At 42.9% G+C, this 19,843-nt stretch overlaps 1 protein-coding gene across 5 annotated transcripts in view; it reads right to left on the bottom strand.

Moving 5' to 3' along the window:
• Window positions 1-19,843, bottom strand: part of LOC102955497 (protocadherin alpha-C2) — a 128,216-nt gene that overhangs the window by 30,902 nt on the left and 77,471 nt on the right. For 4 of the 5 annotated variants that reach the window (XM_042985456.1, XM_042985451.1, XM_042985428.1 and 1 more), the window contains exons 2-3: window positions 4,245-4,303; window positions 1,378-1,466 (exon numbers count right to left, since the gene is read on the bottom strand). In XM_042985456.1, the coding sequence (XP_042841390.1) occupies window positions 1,378-1,466; window positions 4,245-4,303 (148 nt within the window). Of the gene's footprint in view, window positions 1-1,377; window positions 1,467-4,244; window positions 4,304-14,418; window positions 17,262-19,843 lie in introns of those variants that run through there. The other variant, XM_042985420.1, reaches the window with a different exon arrangement.

The following is a 19,843-nucleotide window of genomic DNA, read 5'->3' as shown; positions in this document are numbered from 1 at the left end:
TTGGATGGATTCTTGCAAGCCAGCCATGGTATGAATATAAGTGCTAGATACACTTGGATTTGGAGCTAGACACAGGGTTTGAATCCTACCTCTGCCACTTACAAAACTGCCTGAACCTGGGTATGTTTCTTACCCTCTTGGTGTCTCAAGTTTCTCACATGTAATATAGATCTAATAAATCCCTTGCAAGACTGTCATGGGGAATAAATGATATCACATATATAATGCGCTCGGCCCAGTGTCTGAGTTGATAATGGCTCAATAATTAGTAACTATTATCATCATTATGATGTTCTATTAATAGAGGATTATGATGGACACCATTTACAGTCTCTGTAATCCTTCCTTTCTGAAAACTGCCACAGGGATGGACCTCCAAAGCCATATTTTTATTATATGACATCGCTTTAGTGATTGGGCAAGAATAAGGAAACTAAGGAAATACGAGTTTAAGCAATTTGTCTATGCTCATCAGCCACTTGGCTCTTGATCCAACCTGGAAGATTCTCTTTCCTGAAAGTTTAGGTTAGGAATTAGTCCCCATTGGTCCTCTGAACTAAGACACTGTGAGATGTTCATGTCTGGAAATGTCCATGTCAAGGCAGTAAAAGTCAGTCTGCAGAGTGATACAGATCATCATATAGATGTGCAGAATGAAGCAGATCTGACTTTAACCTGAAGTCAAAGAGAGTAGTGTCTTGGTTTTCATAACTTTCCACTTCCATGAGAAACTCCATTCCATCTATCTATGTATCTGTTTATGTGTCTATGTATCTCTCTTTTGCTTACCACTTTGAATGGGTTTCCATTGTCTTCAATTGAAAGATCTTTGCTAACAGTGTCATTTCTGTGCATAAGACCACCAGATCTTCTCTGTGTAGCTCAGATAGCCTAAGTATTTGAAAGATGCTGGCTTGGGGCACCTGGGTGGCTCAGTCAGTTAAGCATCCGACTCTTGGTTTTGGCTCAGGTCTTATCTCATGGTTTCACGAGTTCAAGCCCCATGTCAGGCTCTATGCTGACAACACAGAGCCTGCTTGGGATTCTCACTGTCCCTCTCTCTCTGGCCCTCTCCCACTCGCACTGTCTCGCTCTCTCTCTCAAAATAAATAAATGAACTTAAAAAAATAAAGATGCCTGGCTATTTTACAAAAGAGCTATACACACACACACAGAGACACCCTTATATGTTTTCAGTTCTTGAAGGACATTAAGTAGAAAACTAAAATAATCATGTATGTATGTAAGGATGTCATACATATAAGGAAAAGAAGAAAGACTAAAAAGAGAAGCATTAATATTCTGGTCTTAAAAAAAACAGATCATCTGATTGCTTGCTAGAACCCACACAAGAAGAGAGAGACTTTGGGTCTTTACCTGGTGTTGCACTGGATACCGTTGGCCACTGCTGATCAGGCCCTCCTGGCCCAGCCCGTAGAATGCCAGCCTCCTCTAGGTGCACAGAGCTGAGTAAACACACAGACCCAAATCATGGTTAGACCATAAATGCCTCTCCAGATCTCCTGCCACCCTCAGAAAGTGCATACATCTCTGGAGGCAGGGCTATCGCCAACACATTCTACTCATACTTGAACTGCAGCAATTCCTGCTGAGCGGGTACTTTGCATAAATTGCAAAAACAGTTGCCTACGTGCTGCTTGCTATACTATTCAGGCAATAAACATGTTTTATCTTTAAGACAATTTTGGTCATCATCAATGCCACATGGCATTCATTAAATGTAACAGGAAGCCCATCAGAGGGCCAATGCCATTTTAACATGTAAATGCTGAAGCAGAGGAGGAGAGCTTACTACCAGAAGCCCCAGGCCTCTCTTGCTGATTGTCTTGTTTCTGGGTTCTCTATAGCAAAGACCAAAACACAAAAAATTATTTGGTGGTAACTGTAGCATCGTTCCCTTTTAGCTACCCAATTCCTTCTTGACCTTATTTTCTGTTTTACTCTTTCTGTATCTTTTACTTGCAGACAACCCATCCTAGTACATTTCCTGGGACTTGAGGAAGCCTATCATCACCACTCACAGATCCCAATTCAGAAGAGATCAATTCAGCATGAACTACTGCAGGTAGTGAGACATAAAGTGGGATACGCTTAGAGGCAAGTAGAGATAGAATATAAGCTATTCAAGGATGCAGCACTCATAAATATTAATCGATGTATGTCTAATGCCAGCACATAGAAGACCCTCATGTATTTGTTAGATGGATGAAGGAAGGAACAAACAGAGACTCTAAAAGCAAACATCATCCAAGAACATCCTCACCAGAATTAGAGGACTATTTTAAAACAGACATCGGTTCATCTTGCAAATTAAGTTACTGAGACAAAATTTATACTACTGTCCGAGGGGTTACGTGAGGCAGCAGAGAAGACAATCTTGAACTATCGTGGGGGAAGCCCATCTATAAACTGAGTATCTTCTCACTCTGTGACTTTGAATAACGTATCTAATCGAAATTAACTCATTACGCTCTGCCCTACTGTTATTCTTCCCTCCATCTATATCCTAGAATACTCTCTTTTTTCCAAATAGTAATATACTTCGTGTGTTCTTGGATTCTACCAGCAACTTATATGGGTTCAATCAGACTCATTCTGAAGATGTAACTACCTGGGAACCAGCTCAGCTTAAAGCAGAATTTCCAGATACCGTTACATGATGTCTGAGGCTGGAACTGCCAGGAAGCCAAGCATATGTGTAAAAAAGAAGTATTCTTTAAGTTTACAACTCTAATACCTGCTCAGTACACTGTGGGGAATAAATTACATTTAGCTTCCATTCTGATTACATTTCTTATCCTACTTATATCTCATAATATCTTAATCGAAACCTGAATAGGAGGATACTTGGCTTTCTTTTTCCCACTTGAAAATAGAATAAGGAAGTGATAATGTTTTAGTATTTTATTTTAAGTGAATTTTTTAAGGGACATCTCATGGCTTTGGTACTTTTCAAGTAAAGTACGGATTCAACTGGGAGCGAATAAGCTGGTATTATAAACCATGCTTTCTCCTCTTACATGGTTTTGCAATGATAGCTCAGGTGCAGGCCAAAGCATAAACTGGTCACTAACAAACAGAAAGAAGCCCTCTGATACCTCATATCCTGGCATCTGCATAAGTGTTTCTGGGCTAAAATTGTGACCCTGGTTCCAAAGTGACATCTCACTATGCCAGCTATGATCTGCAGCCCTTCACTGATTGCTTCTTGTTCAGACACAGCACCCATTATAATGATTTCTGCTCAACTTGTAATGCTTGAGAATGTGTTAATTTATTTTACTTTAATGCATTTCTAAAGGTGCTTAAAACTAATTTTTCATTAACTTAACACATATTTTGTGAGCTCTCTCTTTAGAAAATCGATCCAGGTTTGGTAAAGATCTACTTAAGTGTTGCTCACATTTTGAGGAGCTTAAGTTTAGAGTTTATTCCTTCTTTAAAACTAAATCCTTTTGGTGGGTGTTGATTGTTATGGTTTCTTGGTTTCCAAAGACACTCAAACATAAAGAATCTTTTATTTGGTCCCATGGCATTAAATCAGCTCTGGGAATAATGGTAGTTAATCAATTACTGTCACAGAGACAAAGTAGAGAAAGCAAAATTATATTAATCTGAGTCTTAGAGTAATGCTATTACTCTAGATTAATTTAAAATAAGCTAGATTGGGTCTCCAGATATTCAATAAAGGCCTTTCACATGGCTCATCCTCTGAAGAGCCCATGCCATTGAGGGAAACAAAAGAGTAACAAGATGGAAAAGATAAGGAGACTCTAATATGCGTAAACATGAACAAGAATAAGAGCTGATTACTGTGGTTGATAGGATATAAGAGGTGATGTGTGATAGCAAACCAAGGCAGACAACATGTACATATATTCTAGTACAAAAGCATCAGTGTTCATTATAATTTCTAAGGGAGGGACAGAAAGCATAGGTGGAGAAGGGATGAAAGAAGTTGTCATTAATTCCTTATAGAAATTTTGATGAGAGAAAGTATACAGCAGTCTGTCTCTGTAATTTTGCAAGGGACTCTTATTGCCAGCATTTGAGAAGCATTTGGCAGTATGTTTAATGTTTCAAGGAATAGACATGGAGACAAAGTTCCCCTGTAAAAGTATCTAAAGCTTCTAAACAGCAGTTTCCAGCCCCTACACACACAATTTGACTGAGACATAAAAGTTAAAGTACTTCTCATTGAAAAAAAGGAAGGAAACACATACCTGTGCATTCCTGCTCTTAGGGAAGCAGAGTAACGCCAGTCTGGGTTGGGCTGTCGTGGCTGCAAAATCACAAAGGGAGGTTGTGTTAATAAGGCAAAACAGAGATCTCCCAGTGATTGATTAGCTGTTTCTTAAATATTTCCATGTATGTGAAAAAAAACATTGAAGGAGCCATTTTATGTGCAACTCTATGAGGATATCTGTATATACAGCGCTTCGTGAGAAAATTAGCTCATCAGGGTCCTTGCAAAGACTAAATATCATGAAAAACTAGACTTAATGATGCTGTGAGGACCAGCTGTGGCTTCGCCTTGCTCAAAACAGGTCTACGTTCCTAAAGCAGCAACAGGGGGAGGGCAGTCTATTTTGAGACAGGGAAAGCTTCCATTGTTTTTGCCCTCAAATGCCTCATTAAGGGAACATCTCCAATTTGGTGTTCAAGCTAAAACAGGGTGCACAACTACACAAGTTCTGCTGGTCTGGCCGGACTGCAGAGGACTGCAATCTGCTGCTGGCTTTGCAGACTGCAGCATGTTTGACCCAGGATGGATGTGCCCAGTCATAACGACAGTGACTGATAACTGCCTCTTCTGCTGACTGAAGAGGAATACTACAGAGAGGAAAATAAACCACTATGGGAGCTGGATCTTGTTTTGCTACATAATCCTCTTCATAAAACTGCACTCGCTCCCTGCTTTTCTGAGTGCTTTGCCTCCTCACTCAATTACTGTTCACCAAGCTCTGATTGTTTAACAGGGAGTAGCTGAAACCCAGGAAGAACCTGACTCACGCTGCACCACCTATGTATTAGAAAGATCTGTTGCCTTCTGTCTACAAACTGTCAATTCAAAGGGGAGTGGACAAAGAAGGAACATATAGGCCCCAGAAGACTGTCTGAGGAGTTATGGGCTGAAGAGAAGCCACTCAGGAATCACAGGAGACAAAATGGGGACGACTGTCACTATCTTGTATTTATTAGCAAAAAGTTTATTATAAAAAAGACCTGTGTTAGGTCTTCCTTTAAATGTATTTTCATGGCCCTGTCACTGAATACTGAGGTCTATGTGAGCAGAAAGATGAAGAGGTGGAGGCTGTATTCTGTATTTTCCTCTGGATTATAATTATCATATTTCATAGACACAAAGCCACAGTAATACCAGTAAACTACTTCAAAATGTCAATAATTCTTGTCCATATCATTTTTATAGTTTATTCAAAGGATGCAGAGTATTTCATAAAGACACTTTATCACAACACCTAGGAAAGAAGTGATCAGCATCTCAACTTTCAGACAGACTATGGGGTGGTTAGATGGTATTCAGAGAGTTAGCCAAAGTCAAGGCCCAGGAAAAGCTACAAGTCTAGAATACTTTTCCTCAAATGTCCCCACACACTAACTGCCCTCGCTCCTTTCAACTTTGCTGGCAAGATGTGAATATGCAAGCTGCTTTATCCTTGAAGCAGTTCTCAGAATACTACAGATACTCCATGTAAAGTAGCATGAAACTCTCTACAGAAGAAATGAAAGGGTTTCCCATTTTCTACTAGTTGTGTTGGAGGGAACCAAAAGAAACCATTTGCAAATTATTTTGTAAACCTGGAAATATGACTGAACTATTTGTATTAATCAAATCACCATCATCTCTTCCCTTACCATCAGCAGAACTAGTATCAACTGTGAGAACCTTTCTTCAGTAAAGACTTGGACACCTGTTAAGTAAATGTTGCCAATTTTTTTTTTTTTTTTTATGATTGGATAACATTCATGGTGAAAACTGCTGCCACTTGATCTTTGGATTGAGAGCACCAACCTCATTTTGCTGAGAGGCACAATTCTAGTGGGACTGACCACGGAACTCAGTTCACTGAGTCACTTCCTCAACGACAATTTGTCATGCTGCTATTTTCTATGATAGTCCATCAACAACAAGGTGCCTCTCAGATTCATTTGCCAGAATCATAGATATGAGATCACTTAGGGTAGTAAGATCAGGCAGGGAAAAGGTAAGGAAGAATACAGAATGTTTTAAGGATCCACACAATATTAGGCAATGAGATAAGCACTTTAAACATATTATTGCATTTATCTTAACACTTTTTTTGACCATAAATTCTATAAAAGGGGTATATCTGTTTTGTCCATAAAACATATGAATATGCTCAGATATTCATAATATATAGCTATGTCCTCCAAGCTGAGCAGTGTTCAGGTATTTGGTAGGTTTTTAAAATGTTTCTGAACAAATTTATGATCATGCAAGGATAATATTAATGTATTTAAATGTATAGAAATAAGAAATCTGAGCTTTAGAGAGATTAAATTACTTGCCTGATTTGGTGGATTTGTTGATCGTTACATTTAGGTCTCCCTAAACCAAAGTTCGTGTTTTTTTTTTTTTTTTTTTAATTTTTTTTTTTTTTTATTTTTTTAATATATGAAATTTACTGTCAAATTGGTTTCCATACAACACCCAGTGCTCATCCCAAAAGGTGCCCTCCTCAATACCCATCACCCACCCTGCCCTCCCTCCCACCCCCCATCAACCCTCAGTTTGTTCTCAGTCCAAAGTTCGTGTTTTAAATTAATTTACACAGAATGACATGTATATAGTTGACCCTTGAACCACATAGGTTTGAACTGCACAGGCCCACTTATATGTGGATTTTTTTCAATAAATACCATACAGTACTGTAAATGTATGTTCTCTTCCTTATGATTTTCTTTTTTTAAATGTTTATTTATTTATTTTGAGAGAGAAACAGAGAGTCTGAGTGGGGAGGGGGGCAGAGAGAAAGGGAGACACAGAATCTGAAGCAGGCTCCAGGCTCTGAGCTGTCAGCACAGAGCCTGACGTGGGGCTTGAACTCATGAATCAGGAGATTATGACCTGAACTGAAGTCAGACACTTAACTGACTGAGCCATCCAGGCGCTCTATTTATGATTTTCTTAATAACATTTTCTTTCCTCTAAGGCTATTCTTATTTTATTGTAAGAATAAAGTATATAGGGTGGTTCAGTCAGTTAAGTATGGGAGTCTTGGTTTTGGCTCAGGTCATGATCTCCCAGTTTGTGAGTTTGAGCCCCACGTCAGGGCCCTGCTTGGGATTTCTCTCTCCCTCTCTCTTGCTCCTCCCCAGCTTGCTGTCTCTTTCTCTCTCTCTCTCTCTCTTGCAAAAAATAAAACAAAATATAATAAAAGATTTTTTTTAAAGAATACAGTATATAACACATATAACATACAAAATATGTGATAACCAACTGTTTACATTCTCAGTAAGTCTTCTGGGCAACAGCTGGCTATTAGTAGTTAAGTTTTAAGGGAGCCAAAATTATAATCAGATTTTCAAGTCTGCATGGGTCTGGCACCCCTAATCCTCGTGTTGTTCAAGGGCCAACTGTACTTTAATTTTTTCTTTTACTTCTGAGTTTCACAGATATTGATTAACTTTTAAATGATACATAATTTAAAGTGATAAATGCACATGGATTTCACCCAAACTTGGTTAAAGTTGGAAAAACTCAAGTTTAAAGGTTGACTTCCGATATCTCTGACATACTGGAAACATATAGTAAGGATCTGAACTAACTGTGATTGTTTAGTTCCCTAACACTTGGATGATACATTCCAGAACTATGCTTATTTTCTATTGGTGAAAAGCCCCAGTATGTCTGTCGTTTCTTTTTTTTTTTTTTTAATTTTTTAATGTTTATTTTTGAGACAGAGAGAGACAGAGCATGAACGGGGGAGGGTCAGAGAGAGAGGGAGACACAGAATCAGAAGCAGGCTCCAGGCTCTGAGCATCAGCCCAGAGCCCGACGCGGGGCTCGAACTCACAGACCGCGAGATCATGACCTGAGCTGAAGTCAGACGCTTAACCGACTGAGCCACCCAGGCGCCCCATGTCTGTCGTTTCAAAGCTTAGTCCTTCAGGACACTAATGCCCACAAAATTCCAGATGTGGAAAAAATGAATTAGGTAGTCCATATGGGTGATATAGCATCAATGAAGAACAGGAACCCACTTAAGATTCTATCAAAATTGTAGCAAAGATTTAATTTATCCTGTAATGGTATTATTACCATGTTATTGTAATATTTATACCATAGAATATTTGAGCTACAGAAGGATGAATCACCTTTTCAAGGATGAAAGGAGAATCACCTTTTCAAGAAAAATTTAAAACAAACTAGGTTTAAAATACCTTGTCCCCTTCAAAAAAAAAAAAAATCATTAGACCATTCCGGAAATGACACTCTGTCATGGAAATCCATGTTGAAGCTATCAGTAAATGGCCCTCTGAGACATGAAACTATAAGTAGCATCTCCTTTTCCTTTCTATTAGGACTCTATTAAGGATGTATCCATTGCAGATTTTTTTCAGTGACACTGTGTCAACACTGATATAAACTATGATAGGCAGAATTCTAAAATGCCCTCCTAAGAGCCTCACACTGTGGTGTACATGCCCTGCATAATTTCCAAGAATAAATATGATGGCTCTCACTCTGATTAGGTTATGTCATATGACACACTTGGCTTTAAGACAAGGAAACCATGGGGCACCTGGGTGGCTCAGTCAATTAGCGTCTGACTTTGGCTCAGGTTATGATCTTGAGGTTTGTGAGTTCAAGCCCCATGTAGGGATCTGTGCTGACAGCTCAGAGCCTGGAGCCTGCTTTGGATTCTGTGTGTCCCTCTCTCTCTGCCCCTTCTCCACTCACACTGTCTCTCTCTAACAAAAATAAATAAACATTAAAAAAAAAAAAAAAGACAAGAAAACGATCTGGGAGGGACTGACCTAATCATGTGAGCTCCTTAAATCTGGGTCTAGAGATCAGAGACATAAATTAGAGAGATTTGAAGACATAAATTGGAGACAGATTCCATGTGAGAGAAGATTCTCCCGTTAGCTCTAAAGATGGAGGGGATGATGGGGCAAGGGCCTGAGCACAACCCCTAGGAGCTGAAAGTGACCTCCAGCTAACAGCATGTAAGTAGTCCAGAAAGAGCTAACTTCTGGGGGCGCCTGGGTGGCTCAGTCGGTTAAGCATCCAACTTTTGGTTTCGGTTTCAGCTCAGGTCACGATCTCACGGTTGGAGAGTCTGAGCCCCATGTGGGGCTCTGCACTGATGGTGCAGACCCTGTTAGGAATTTCTCTCTCCTTTCTCTGCCCCCTCCCCAGCTTGCTCTCTCTCTCTCTTTCAAAAAATAAATAAACATTAAAAAAAATTTTTTTTTAAAAAGAACTAAATTCTGCCAACAGCCTGTATAAACTTGAAAGCATATTCTTTTCCAAAACCCACAGAAGAGAACGCAGCCCAGCTGCCATATGGATTTCAGCCTTGTGAAAACCAGAGCAGAGAACCCACTCACATCCTGCAGGACTCTGAGACAATAACTGAGAGTTATTTTTAACCAGTAATTTGTGGTAATTTCTTACAAAGCAATAGCAAATGAATATATAAACTATTGGTCATTAACGCAAAAAGAAGTATAACATTTAAAATAATCACTGTTATATATTAGTCTTCTAGTAAATCAAGTTGAAAAGATGGTAAGTATGTGAATTCTAAGGGAACTACTTTCTTCTGAAGTCATTTGCAACCCCTAATCCATGAAGCAGGAAAGTAAAATAAACACAATATTAAAATATACCGAATGGGTTTCAGTACAACAGAAAATGCTAGGTTTGCTTAATTCTGGACACACAGCCTGCCAGCACAGCAGTTACCCTCTCTCTCACAGTTTCACTTCCCTGGAGCCCAGAGTTCTGACCCTGCAAGGCCAGAAAGGAACTGATGTTGTTTATGTGCCAAGGAACTAAAGTTTCTTCACTTTTGCAATGTCAGATATTTCTTTACAGGTCAAGTTCAAATTCCTGAAAGAAAAAAATTTTAATTTTTAGGTGAGCAGATTTAAAATGCTGCTAAGGAATCCTGTTGCCCTTTGATTTTTTGAAATCATGATTATAGATTATAATGCTAAAAAATATTATCATATGGATAAACTAAATTTACATTCATACTTAATATGCACAGAAAAATTGAGCTAGGTAAATTCCTAACAAAAGTCACATTCAAAGACACCTGTAAATCTCCATTAAATCCATCTAAACCACTGGGCTTGGTGATGGCAAGTTTTCCTCAAATATTTGAAAACTGACATCATCCTAACCTCTCATTGAGAGCAAAAATTGGTGGAAAACCAAGGCAAGTATCCAGAACCGACTCTGCTATTCTGTCAAGCAGACAGCATGCCAATAGACGATTTATAATATGCCAGGCTGTGTCCCTGCAGAGTGTTTGGAGGTAGACCAGATGCCCATGTGACAGCTCACTCCTGGGTCAGAGGAAAGGGTAGGCCAATGACATTCAAGCTACAATAAACAGATTTCTTCATCAGTCAGAATATGTGCAAGATAAAGAGACCGAGAAGAGCTCAGCCATAATTCCATCTGGCTCAGCAGATCTGCAGGAAAAGGGAGGAAGGAGGTAATCTGAAGCAATTATTATATTATCAGATGAAAGAAAATAAACTTTTTCTCAGAAGAACAGTCCTATAACCGTTATGGAAATGGCAAGACAAAACAGCCCACCCACTCAAAAGTGACCACAAGAGGATGCAACACTGGAATGGAAGTTCACAAATAGAATTTCTCTACCTTTTCTGACCACCATACTCTTTTTATAAATATAACACCATTTCACTTTGCACTAAGTGTAAATTCTGAAACAGGACACAGTCACCAGATAGAAAAGTCAGTCCTAGGGGAGATAAATTAGGAGCCACTAAAAGAAGAGTTAACTTTTTCAGATCACTGCATCTGGAATGAGGGTGAATGTGCAAACACAGTGGCAGAAATACTCAAGATTTGATGACTCCAAATTGTTTGAAAATAAATGAAAGCAAACTTATCTTACTTCTGCTAGTCTTTTGTGATTTCCACACCTTGAGCCACCTGGTCCCATGGAAGCACAGCTGGACAAGTCTGTCCAGCGCACTCAGAGTGATTCATTAGCAGTCACAGGACCACAGACGCACAAAATCTACCTTAAGATCTGGTTTCCTTTTCTTGGAGATTCTGAAAGGGGTGCCAACCACATTCAATATCGGGTTTTCAGAAATCTCCAAAGAGAAAGTCTGCCCCACTGCCAAACAGTTACTTCAAAAACTTCACTGCACAAGTGACTCATCATATAAACTCACTGGAGGGTGAAATCTGTCAAAAGATTAGAGTCTGGTATTAAATGTTGTTTAATAAGCAACAAAAGAGAAATCAGAAAAAGAACAGAGATAAAAGATCTTAACAGGCTATGCCAAAGTAAAACAGATAAACATATAAAAATAAATCAGCTTGGTAGTAACATCTTTATTCATTGATCCTCCCATTTGTGACCTACTTTTACTCAAGGAATTGCTCTTTCTCTAAAAGCAGTTAATCTCTAAAAGTAAGTTAACTTACACCACTAGGTGAACCAATGCTGGCTGAAATGCCCAAGTTATCACATATGAAAAGAAGTATACACACGTTGGGATTTCTGTCTACTTGTACTATTTCAAACAACACAGTCTTTGGAATCAGACTGACCGGACTTAAAATAGACAAGCAGAATGATTGTGTCTTACTTAACCTCTCTGAGCTTATTGCCTCATATGTTAGATGCTGGTAAATGTTTCTCTCATATATGACTTAAGGGAATGAAACCACCCATATGCTGCAAAGCAGAACATTTTTATATAGCATAGTGGTCAATGAGTGCAAATTCCCTTACTCATCCTTTATAATCTTCATCTAATTTAACATAGGCACACGGCATGAAGTGCACCTCAGGACTCTTATGCCATCTGCAGTAACTGGGTAGGGAAAAGAGAAAGCCAACATGGGAATTTAACAGGTTGATCTAGCGGTCATGACTTTCAGAGTTGACTGATTTTGTTCCCATTTTGCCATGCTGACCTGACTCTCTCTCTCCTCTTAACTGTAATAATGTCAGGAGCTATAGATCTTAGGGCTCTCTACTGGATTCCTGAAAGTGGCTGGCAGAAATTTGCTTTTATTCAAATCACGCATTCTCCTGGAAAAATCCCACAAGAGCAAGCACTTTTCTGACATAATTTTCTCCCTCAATTACAGATTTGTGTACCAAAACACGCATTAACACACAGGTCAGTGTAAGACAGAAATAGTTCATGTGTCAAACTGCCCCAAGCTCTGAGCCAGGAGAACGATGGTAGAGTGTCCTTTGGGAGCTTCCAGCTCCCAGTTGGTGGCAAGCTTGTCTGGCCTGCTCTCCCAGCCTCTTCACCACCTGCAGCCCACCCAGGCCCAAAAGGACTTCACAAGAATTTGTTAAGCAAAGGTCTACAGCATCCTTACTTAAAGCCAGGCCTTTTTACATGCTTCCAAAAGCTATGATCTAAAGAATTCTAGAAACGCCTTGATTGTGTCCCCTTGTATTTCTTAATCTGCCTTCTTCTGCCTCCTGTGGCTGCTATGTATCAACTAAAATTTATCAGGCTTTTCTGATACATCTCAAGGTACATGGGAAATTCTCTCAATCCATCTTTTTTTTTTTCTGTATTTAAGCATTACTCTCCTCAAGATTAGCATGAATTAGGATGTGAAACTAGGGACATTAATAAAGAGACAGCAAAATGTCAATGAAAATACATCACAAAAATATAGGAGGGACAATTATTAATGCCTTTTATAGTACCTCTAAAAGTCCTCGCTACAAAGTAGTTGTTTGGGAAGATAACAGGTCATCACTATTGATGAAACAAAAATTTGGCTTCTGAAATACAATTTTTTTTTTAAGTAGGTTCCACGGCCAGCGTGGAGTCCAATGCAGGGCTAAGAGTTGGACATTTAACTGACTGTGCTACCCAGGGGCCCCTGAAATACAACTTTAAAGTATCACAAAGCAAACCACTGTTTTCAAGTTTGCATACGTCGACACACTACACAAACACATCCGCACATTCATGCACTGTCCAATAATTTATACGCAGTCTTCATAATAATGAGCAAGCTGGCCTTATGCTTACTTAAAACCAGTGTATTTACTAACACCTGTCCTTCATGCACAGCAAGCTATCCACTTTATAAGGCTTTTCTAGCTATCACAAACTAAATTTTAGATTCAGAAAATGAACATGTGCTTTGGAACACGTTGGAGTATTGTTGGAAGTATTGTCATTTAACTTAAAGACATAAAGGGCTTGAGAGGCTACTTCACATATCATTAAAACTTTACAAATTGCCAACAGGAAATCAGAAGATTACAGACTACATTTAATCTAATGCAGGGAAATCACCTTATGATGAACACCCGCTATGCCAGAAAGGTAACTAATGGAAAAGTCCTTTTCTCCTTCTCTTTCTCCCCAGTTCCAGCTTGTCCTGGTATTCACCACATCCCCACATCCCTAATCCACTTGTTCTAGTATCTCCTTGGCCCAACCAGACAAATTGGTCCTTGGTCTCTTTGCCCTACCATCGTTCATCTCCTTTGACAGCACCTACAGAAGAATTACCGCATCAAACTGCCAAAGAAGCAAACTTTGGCTTCAGGGTGAGATCCACAGTCTAGGGCTTTGTCACCTCTGACATGAATTTCCAGAAGGTCCTACCACATTAGTTCAGTGTAATTACTGGAAATATTAACTGGATAATTTTCAAGATATAAACAAGGACAGCATGCAGAGGTAACCACCACAACCCCTAGGGTCTCAGAGCTTTTTAAAAACCAACACTCCTGTAGCATTTCAAAAGAGAACTTTCCCTATAGATGATACAGCAGAGGCCATTTGTCCCTGAATCTCAAAATATTACCCACTATGGCATCATCTTATTCTCAAGCCTGTTCCATACTTCTGCAGAGCTGTGTTTTAGCATCAAACATTTAAGACTAATTCTTATTTCTCTAACAATGTTATGGTTAAGGCGTCCTATATCCAAAAAGAAAACAAAGTAAAGCAATTCTCTGATACTATTTTTCTAGAGGAGAAACAGAGCAGATTATAATCAAGTCACAGGTACTATGTATCCTCAGTTTACCAGATAACTCCTGTCAATGTTAATAACTCAGTAGAGCGCACGATACTGGTCGACGGAGGGTGTGTGTGAAAATGCACAACCGTGGAAGAACCCCTTGACTGCTATCTCACCTCGTTTTGAGGAATGGCATCATTTTTGAGAATGATCAGGTTCCCGGCACTCTGCCCACTTTGGCCTGTGAGGTGCCTGCTGTCACTTGCTGCCGCCTGGGCTCCCCCAGGCCCCAGTCCTGTCTGTGCCCCTGTGTTATAAAACATGAAAGTGTCACTCCCTGAGCCTGCTGTCAGGCAGGCCTTGTAGCAGTAGGTCTTGGTGAGGGAGCCGTTCCCTCGTACTTCAATGAAGTGAGGCTGCACTTTGAGGCCGTGCGGTAACCTGGCATCAATATTGTTATTGGCCTGTTTGTTTAGTTCAGCAGGGCACCGCTCCCTCACTCCACAGAAGCCCCCACAGCACGCGGTTCCATATGCAGTATAGTGGTAGCACTTGATGATGCTCAAAACAATGATTGTCAAAAGAAATATAAAAGACACTGTGCTTAATGCTATTATTAGATAAAGTGTAATTTCAGAGTATGTCCGAGGACCCTTCATGTGTCTCTGAGTATCAGGGAGGATTTTGGAAACCCTATCCACCACAGCTACTGTAATGGCCACAGAGGCTGACAGTGATGGCTCTCCATTGTCTCGGACCACCACGGTCAGGTTGAAAGTGGTTCCACTCTCATCTCCCATCTTCCTGGTAGTCCTAATTTCTCCTGTGTGTAGCTCTACTTTAAAGAGGTCCAGGTCAGAAGTCTGAGCCAGGTGGTAAAAGAGCCAAGCATTTTGCCCAGAGTCTGAGTCCATGGCTATGACTTTGGTGACCAGATAGCCAGCAGGGGCAGTTCGAGGCACCATCTCAATGGCTGCTGACGAATTAGTTGAGGTAGGGTATAGGATGTGAGGGGCATGGTCATTCATGTCCACCACATACACATTGGCGGTCACAGTGCTGCTCAGCGGTGGACTCCCCTTGTCCTGGGCCTCCACAGTCACAAAGAACTCCCGAAACTTCTCATAGTCAAAGGAGTTGACAGCATAAAGGCTGCCACTGGCACTGTTAACGGAGACATAGGAGGTGACGGGCAGCCCTTGAACCTCCTTCTCCAGGAGGGAGTAGGTCACCTCTGCATTCTCCTTTTCATCTGGGTCTGTGGCTTGCACAGTGCAGAGCAACACCCCCGGCAAATTGTTCTCCTGGATGTAGATGTTGTAGGAGTCCTTTAGGAAGCTTGGTGGGTTGTCATTGATGTCAGAGATCTCAACCTGCAGTGTCCGCTGGGATGTGAGCTGCGGCACTCCCCCATCAGTGGCTGTCACTGTGATGTTGTAGGCAGCTACCCGCTCCCTGTCCAGGGGACCATTCACCACCAGTGTGTAGGAGTTTCCAAAGCCATTCAGCCGGAAAGGCAGTGAGGCCTCCAGGCCCAGGCTCACTTTCCGGTTGGGGCCTGAGTCTTGGTCATTGACACTGAGAAGGGCCACAACAGTATTCGATGCAGCATCCTCAGGCACTGGGCTGTACAGGTCCGTGAGTACCACCTCTGGTGCATTATCATTCACATCCACGATGTCCACCAGCACCTTGCAGTGACCCACCATGGGCACTGGACCCTGATCAGTAGCCTGCACATAGATCTGGTAGGAAGAGGCCTCCTCATAATCCAGTGCTCCACTTACCCGCACTTCCCCAGTGCTGGCATCGATGCTGAAGAGCTGCCTCTCCCGGTCCGACGTGTAGCTGCTCAATGAGTACCTGAGCTCGCCATTGGAGCCCTCATCCGGGTCCGAGGCATTCAGCTTCACCACCAATGTGCCCGGAGGAGCGTCCTCCCGAAGCTGGACACGGTAAGTGTTCTGGTCGAAGGTGGGAGAATTGTCGTTAGTGTCCAGGACACGCACAGAGATCTGTGCTGTGCCCGAGCGGGCTGGGCTGCCTCCGTCCACAGCTGTGAGAACCAGGTGGTGCAAGACTGCCTGCTCGCGGTCCAGGCCCTTCCGCAGCACCAGCTCCAGCACCTTACTGTTCTCCTGCAGGGGTTTAAGGTCCAGCTCGAAGTGCTCGCTGGGGCTGAGCTCGTAAGTCTGCACCGAGTTGGCGCCCACGTCGGGGTCCTGCGCGCTCTCAATGTGAAAGCGCGCTCCAGGAGCCACCGATTCGCTTACCTGAAGCTGGTAATCCGGCCGCGGGAAGCGCGGCGAATTGTCGTTGATGTCCAGTACCTCCACCTCTACGGCACTCACCGCCACGGGGCTGTGCGCCAGCACTTCCAAGCTGAGCAGGCAGCGAGGCCGCTGCTCACACAGCGCCTCCCGGTCAATGCGCTCGTTGACGAAGAGCGCTCCACTCGTCAGGTCCAGCTCCAGGTAGCGCGGACTGGGCGCACCCAGATGGTTGATGCGCAGGCAGCCCGGCCCCAAACGCCGCAGCTCCAGCCCCAGCGCGTTAGCCACGTTGCCCACAAGCGCGCCGGGTGCCTGTTCCTCCGGCACCGAGTATCGTAGCTGGGAGGCCGCTGGGCCCGGCAGTAGCAGTAGCAGCAGGAGAGGCAGCAGCAACAGCCAGGACATGGGCGGCCGGAGTCGTAGATGCTCTGTCGCCCCAGGTCTGGTGCCCGCCAGCTCCATAGCCACCGGCCGCGGCGGAGGTAGCCGGGCAGGGCCGGAGGCAGCAGCTTTCCCAGCCGCGCTCCACGCCCGGGCCCCGCCTCCGCCTCCGCTCGTGCTGCCCTGCGCCCGCTCCCCCACCGCTCACGCGCTAGCAAACGCCGGGGGCCGCTCCTCTCGTAGGCCCTCCGGAGGGCTCCTGGCCCCGCCGCCCCCGCTGACTCCCCATATCCCAGCTCCTCCGCTCGCCTGGGAGTCGCTCCGCCTGGCTTCGCTGCAAGCCTGCCTGCTTGCCTGCCGCCGCCGCCGCCGCCGCCGCTCCAGGGGGGAGGGAAAAGGAAGCAGAACGGGAGGGGGAGGAGTGCTCAGTAAGTCCGGCTCCGATTCCGCACCGAGGTGGCAGACGGCAACCGGGAGTGATCGGTCGCCCCAGCCACTCTAGCCCCGCTCCTTCACCCTGGACACGCGGGATCCCGGCAGACCGCGGGAACACGGCCACTCCCTTTCTCCCTGCCCCCATTCCCCGGTTCAGCCAGTCTCCACGGTACCTCGGCTGTTTAACGGGTCTTGTAAGGATATTATTCTAGGACAGACAGTTGTGTCTCTAGGACCTGGGCTATCCGACTTCCCAGGAAAAGATTTCCAACCGCAATTCAGGAAAATAAACTCAGGACCTTAGCTAAGTATGGGCACCTGGGCGGCGGCCCCACAGTCAAAAGAAACGAACGCAAGGGAGGGGCTCTGGGGTTGCTGATGATGGAGATTATTTACCTGCCCCCAAATTTTCCCTAGAATACTCCTAAATAGAACAGAAAGTGTTCAACTCCTGGGGCAAAGGGAGGGGGAGGACAAATGCTGTCCTCTTCTGCGGAGCAAGCCAAAAACATCCTGGGATCTCAATACTCAGTTCTGCTAGGAGCCAAGTAGCGCTTGCTTTTCAAGTGTGTATCTTGGCAAATAACCAATATTTGAAGTTTTAAAATTCTCTTTTAAAAATTGGCTCCACGAAGCTGCAGGCTAAGCTCTTATTTGACCTCTTTTGATCATAGTGGGGAAATATGGTAAAATTTTAAAGAAATTCTTCTCTCAAGCTTTTCCTTATTTTACTCCAAATCTTTTTTCATTTATCATCCAAGAAATTTTCTTTGTTCCTTCATGAGTGGTTTAAAATATTTCTTTAATAGATGACAATGTCTTCAAGAGCCTGCAAAACCATTACATCAAGAGCGTTACTCTTCATCTCCCCAGCCCGGCTGGAATTCGGATGCCATTAATGCTTTGCAGTGAAAAATCTGCTGTTATTAGGCAAAATGTGGGAGTCTGGCATTTGTCTTAACAACAGCCAGCAGTTCCGATGGCTGCAGCTCACCTTCCATAAATATGAGTCTCCTTTACACCTCTGGGGCTCCTTTCCCCCAAGACTCAATCTTGTATTGCTACAGAGATAACAAAAAGACAACCAATTTTCTCTCCAGTGAACAAAAAGGCAAATGGATCAGAGGAAGCATCTCCATGCTGTGTCACTGCCTCTGCTTCTCTGTTCCAGATATCCACTCTTCCCAGGCCCTCTCATCTCTTCCACAGAAATTTAAAATCCATTGTTGGGGTGCCTCGTTGGCTCAGTCGGGTAAGCATCTGAGCATTGGGCTCAGTGCTGAGCAAGGAGCCTACTTAGGATTCTCTCTCCCAGCCCTCTCTCCCCCTCCTCCATGGGTGCGCATGTGCGCGCACTCTCTCTCTCAAAATAAACATTTTAAAAAAGAATCTCAAAAAAAAAAAATCCATTGTCCCACATGCAAAAAACACTCACTAAAAAGTCCTTTCCCTTTCTCATCTCCTAGCACCTTGTCACTCCTAGATTTTCCTCTGTGGGTCATTTTCTAGCCCTGAGCTGGAACAATGCCAGAATGAGACCTGACAGTTGGTATTCTTCCTGCCTTGAGGGCCTAGGTGAAGGGCCCAAGGCAACAATCCTGCCAGATTTCAAAGGCCTGGACTAGCACATCCCTCCCTTCCACCCACTAAGTGAACTTGCTGACAACACTCCATAACCTAACCAATTTTATTCCAGAGATGCTCCCAGACTCCTCCTATCACTGCTGCTTCTTATTTGTCCTCTTTGTTCCCTCAAGGGTGCAGAGTGGGAAGTAATTTCCATCACATTCTATTCCTGTCTCCTTTCTTAGGTCTCTCACTTCTCCCTGTCTGCTTCCTCCCCAAATGTCCCTACAATAATTCTATCTCTGTTTGCTGTGGTAATTTGATCGCAGAAAGCCTTAAACTCTCAAGTGCATGAGTTGTAGGCCTGGCCTATGTCTTCACCCATTACTTATTTCTGAAAATAAATGGCTTCTAAGTGGAGTCAAGTTATAAGTTGTCAGGAGGAGTGACCTTTTCTTCTCTCATCTCCTCCCAGGCCCTGACAGTCACTGCCACCTTTGCCCACAGCTCAGAAACCTGGCCACTGGGTATTGACCATGCATGGATCTGTGCCCCTAAAAAGATCAAAGGCACTTAAGGAAGAGATTAAAATGACAAAGTCTTGGTGAAGTTTTTAATGGAAGCCCCCAAGTGTCACATCTCTAGAGAAAAAAAAACACAAAAAAAACGGGGCTTGCCTTTTAGCAATTTTGTCACCTTTCAGCAAGGACACCTGCCAGGTTGTCCATTTTGATGTGTCAGGATCATAAGCTTCAACTAGTATTTACTCCCTCAGTGATTGGGAAGACAAACAGAAAACCAACACAAATCAGACACCTTTTCAAAGACATTGTACCAAAGAGATTGTACTATATATTTTTTAAAGTTTATTTATTTATTTTGAGAGACAGTGTGCATGTGAATGGGGGAGGGGCAGAGAGAAGAGAAGAGAGAGAGAATCCCAAGC

This window comes from Panthera tigris, chromosome A1, assembly GCF_018350195.1.
Source record: "Panthera tigris isolate Pti1 chromosome A1, P.tigris_Pti1_mat1.1, whole genome shotgun sequence".
Lineage (NCBI taxonomy): Eukaryota > Metazoa > Chordata > Mammalia > Carnivora > Felidae > Panthera > Panthera tigris.
The sequence above is the reverse complement of the archived record's forward strand: the minus strand, read 5'-3'. Positions and strand labels throughout refer to the sequence as shown.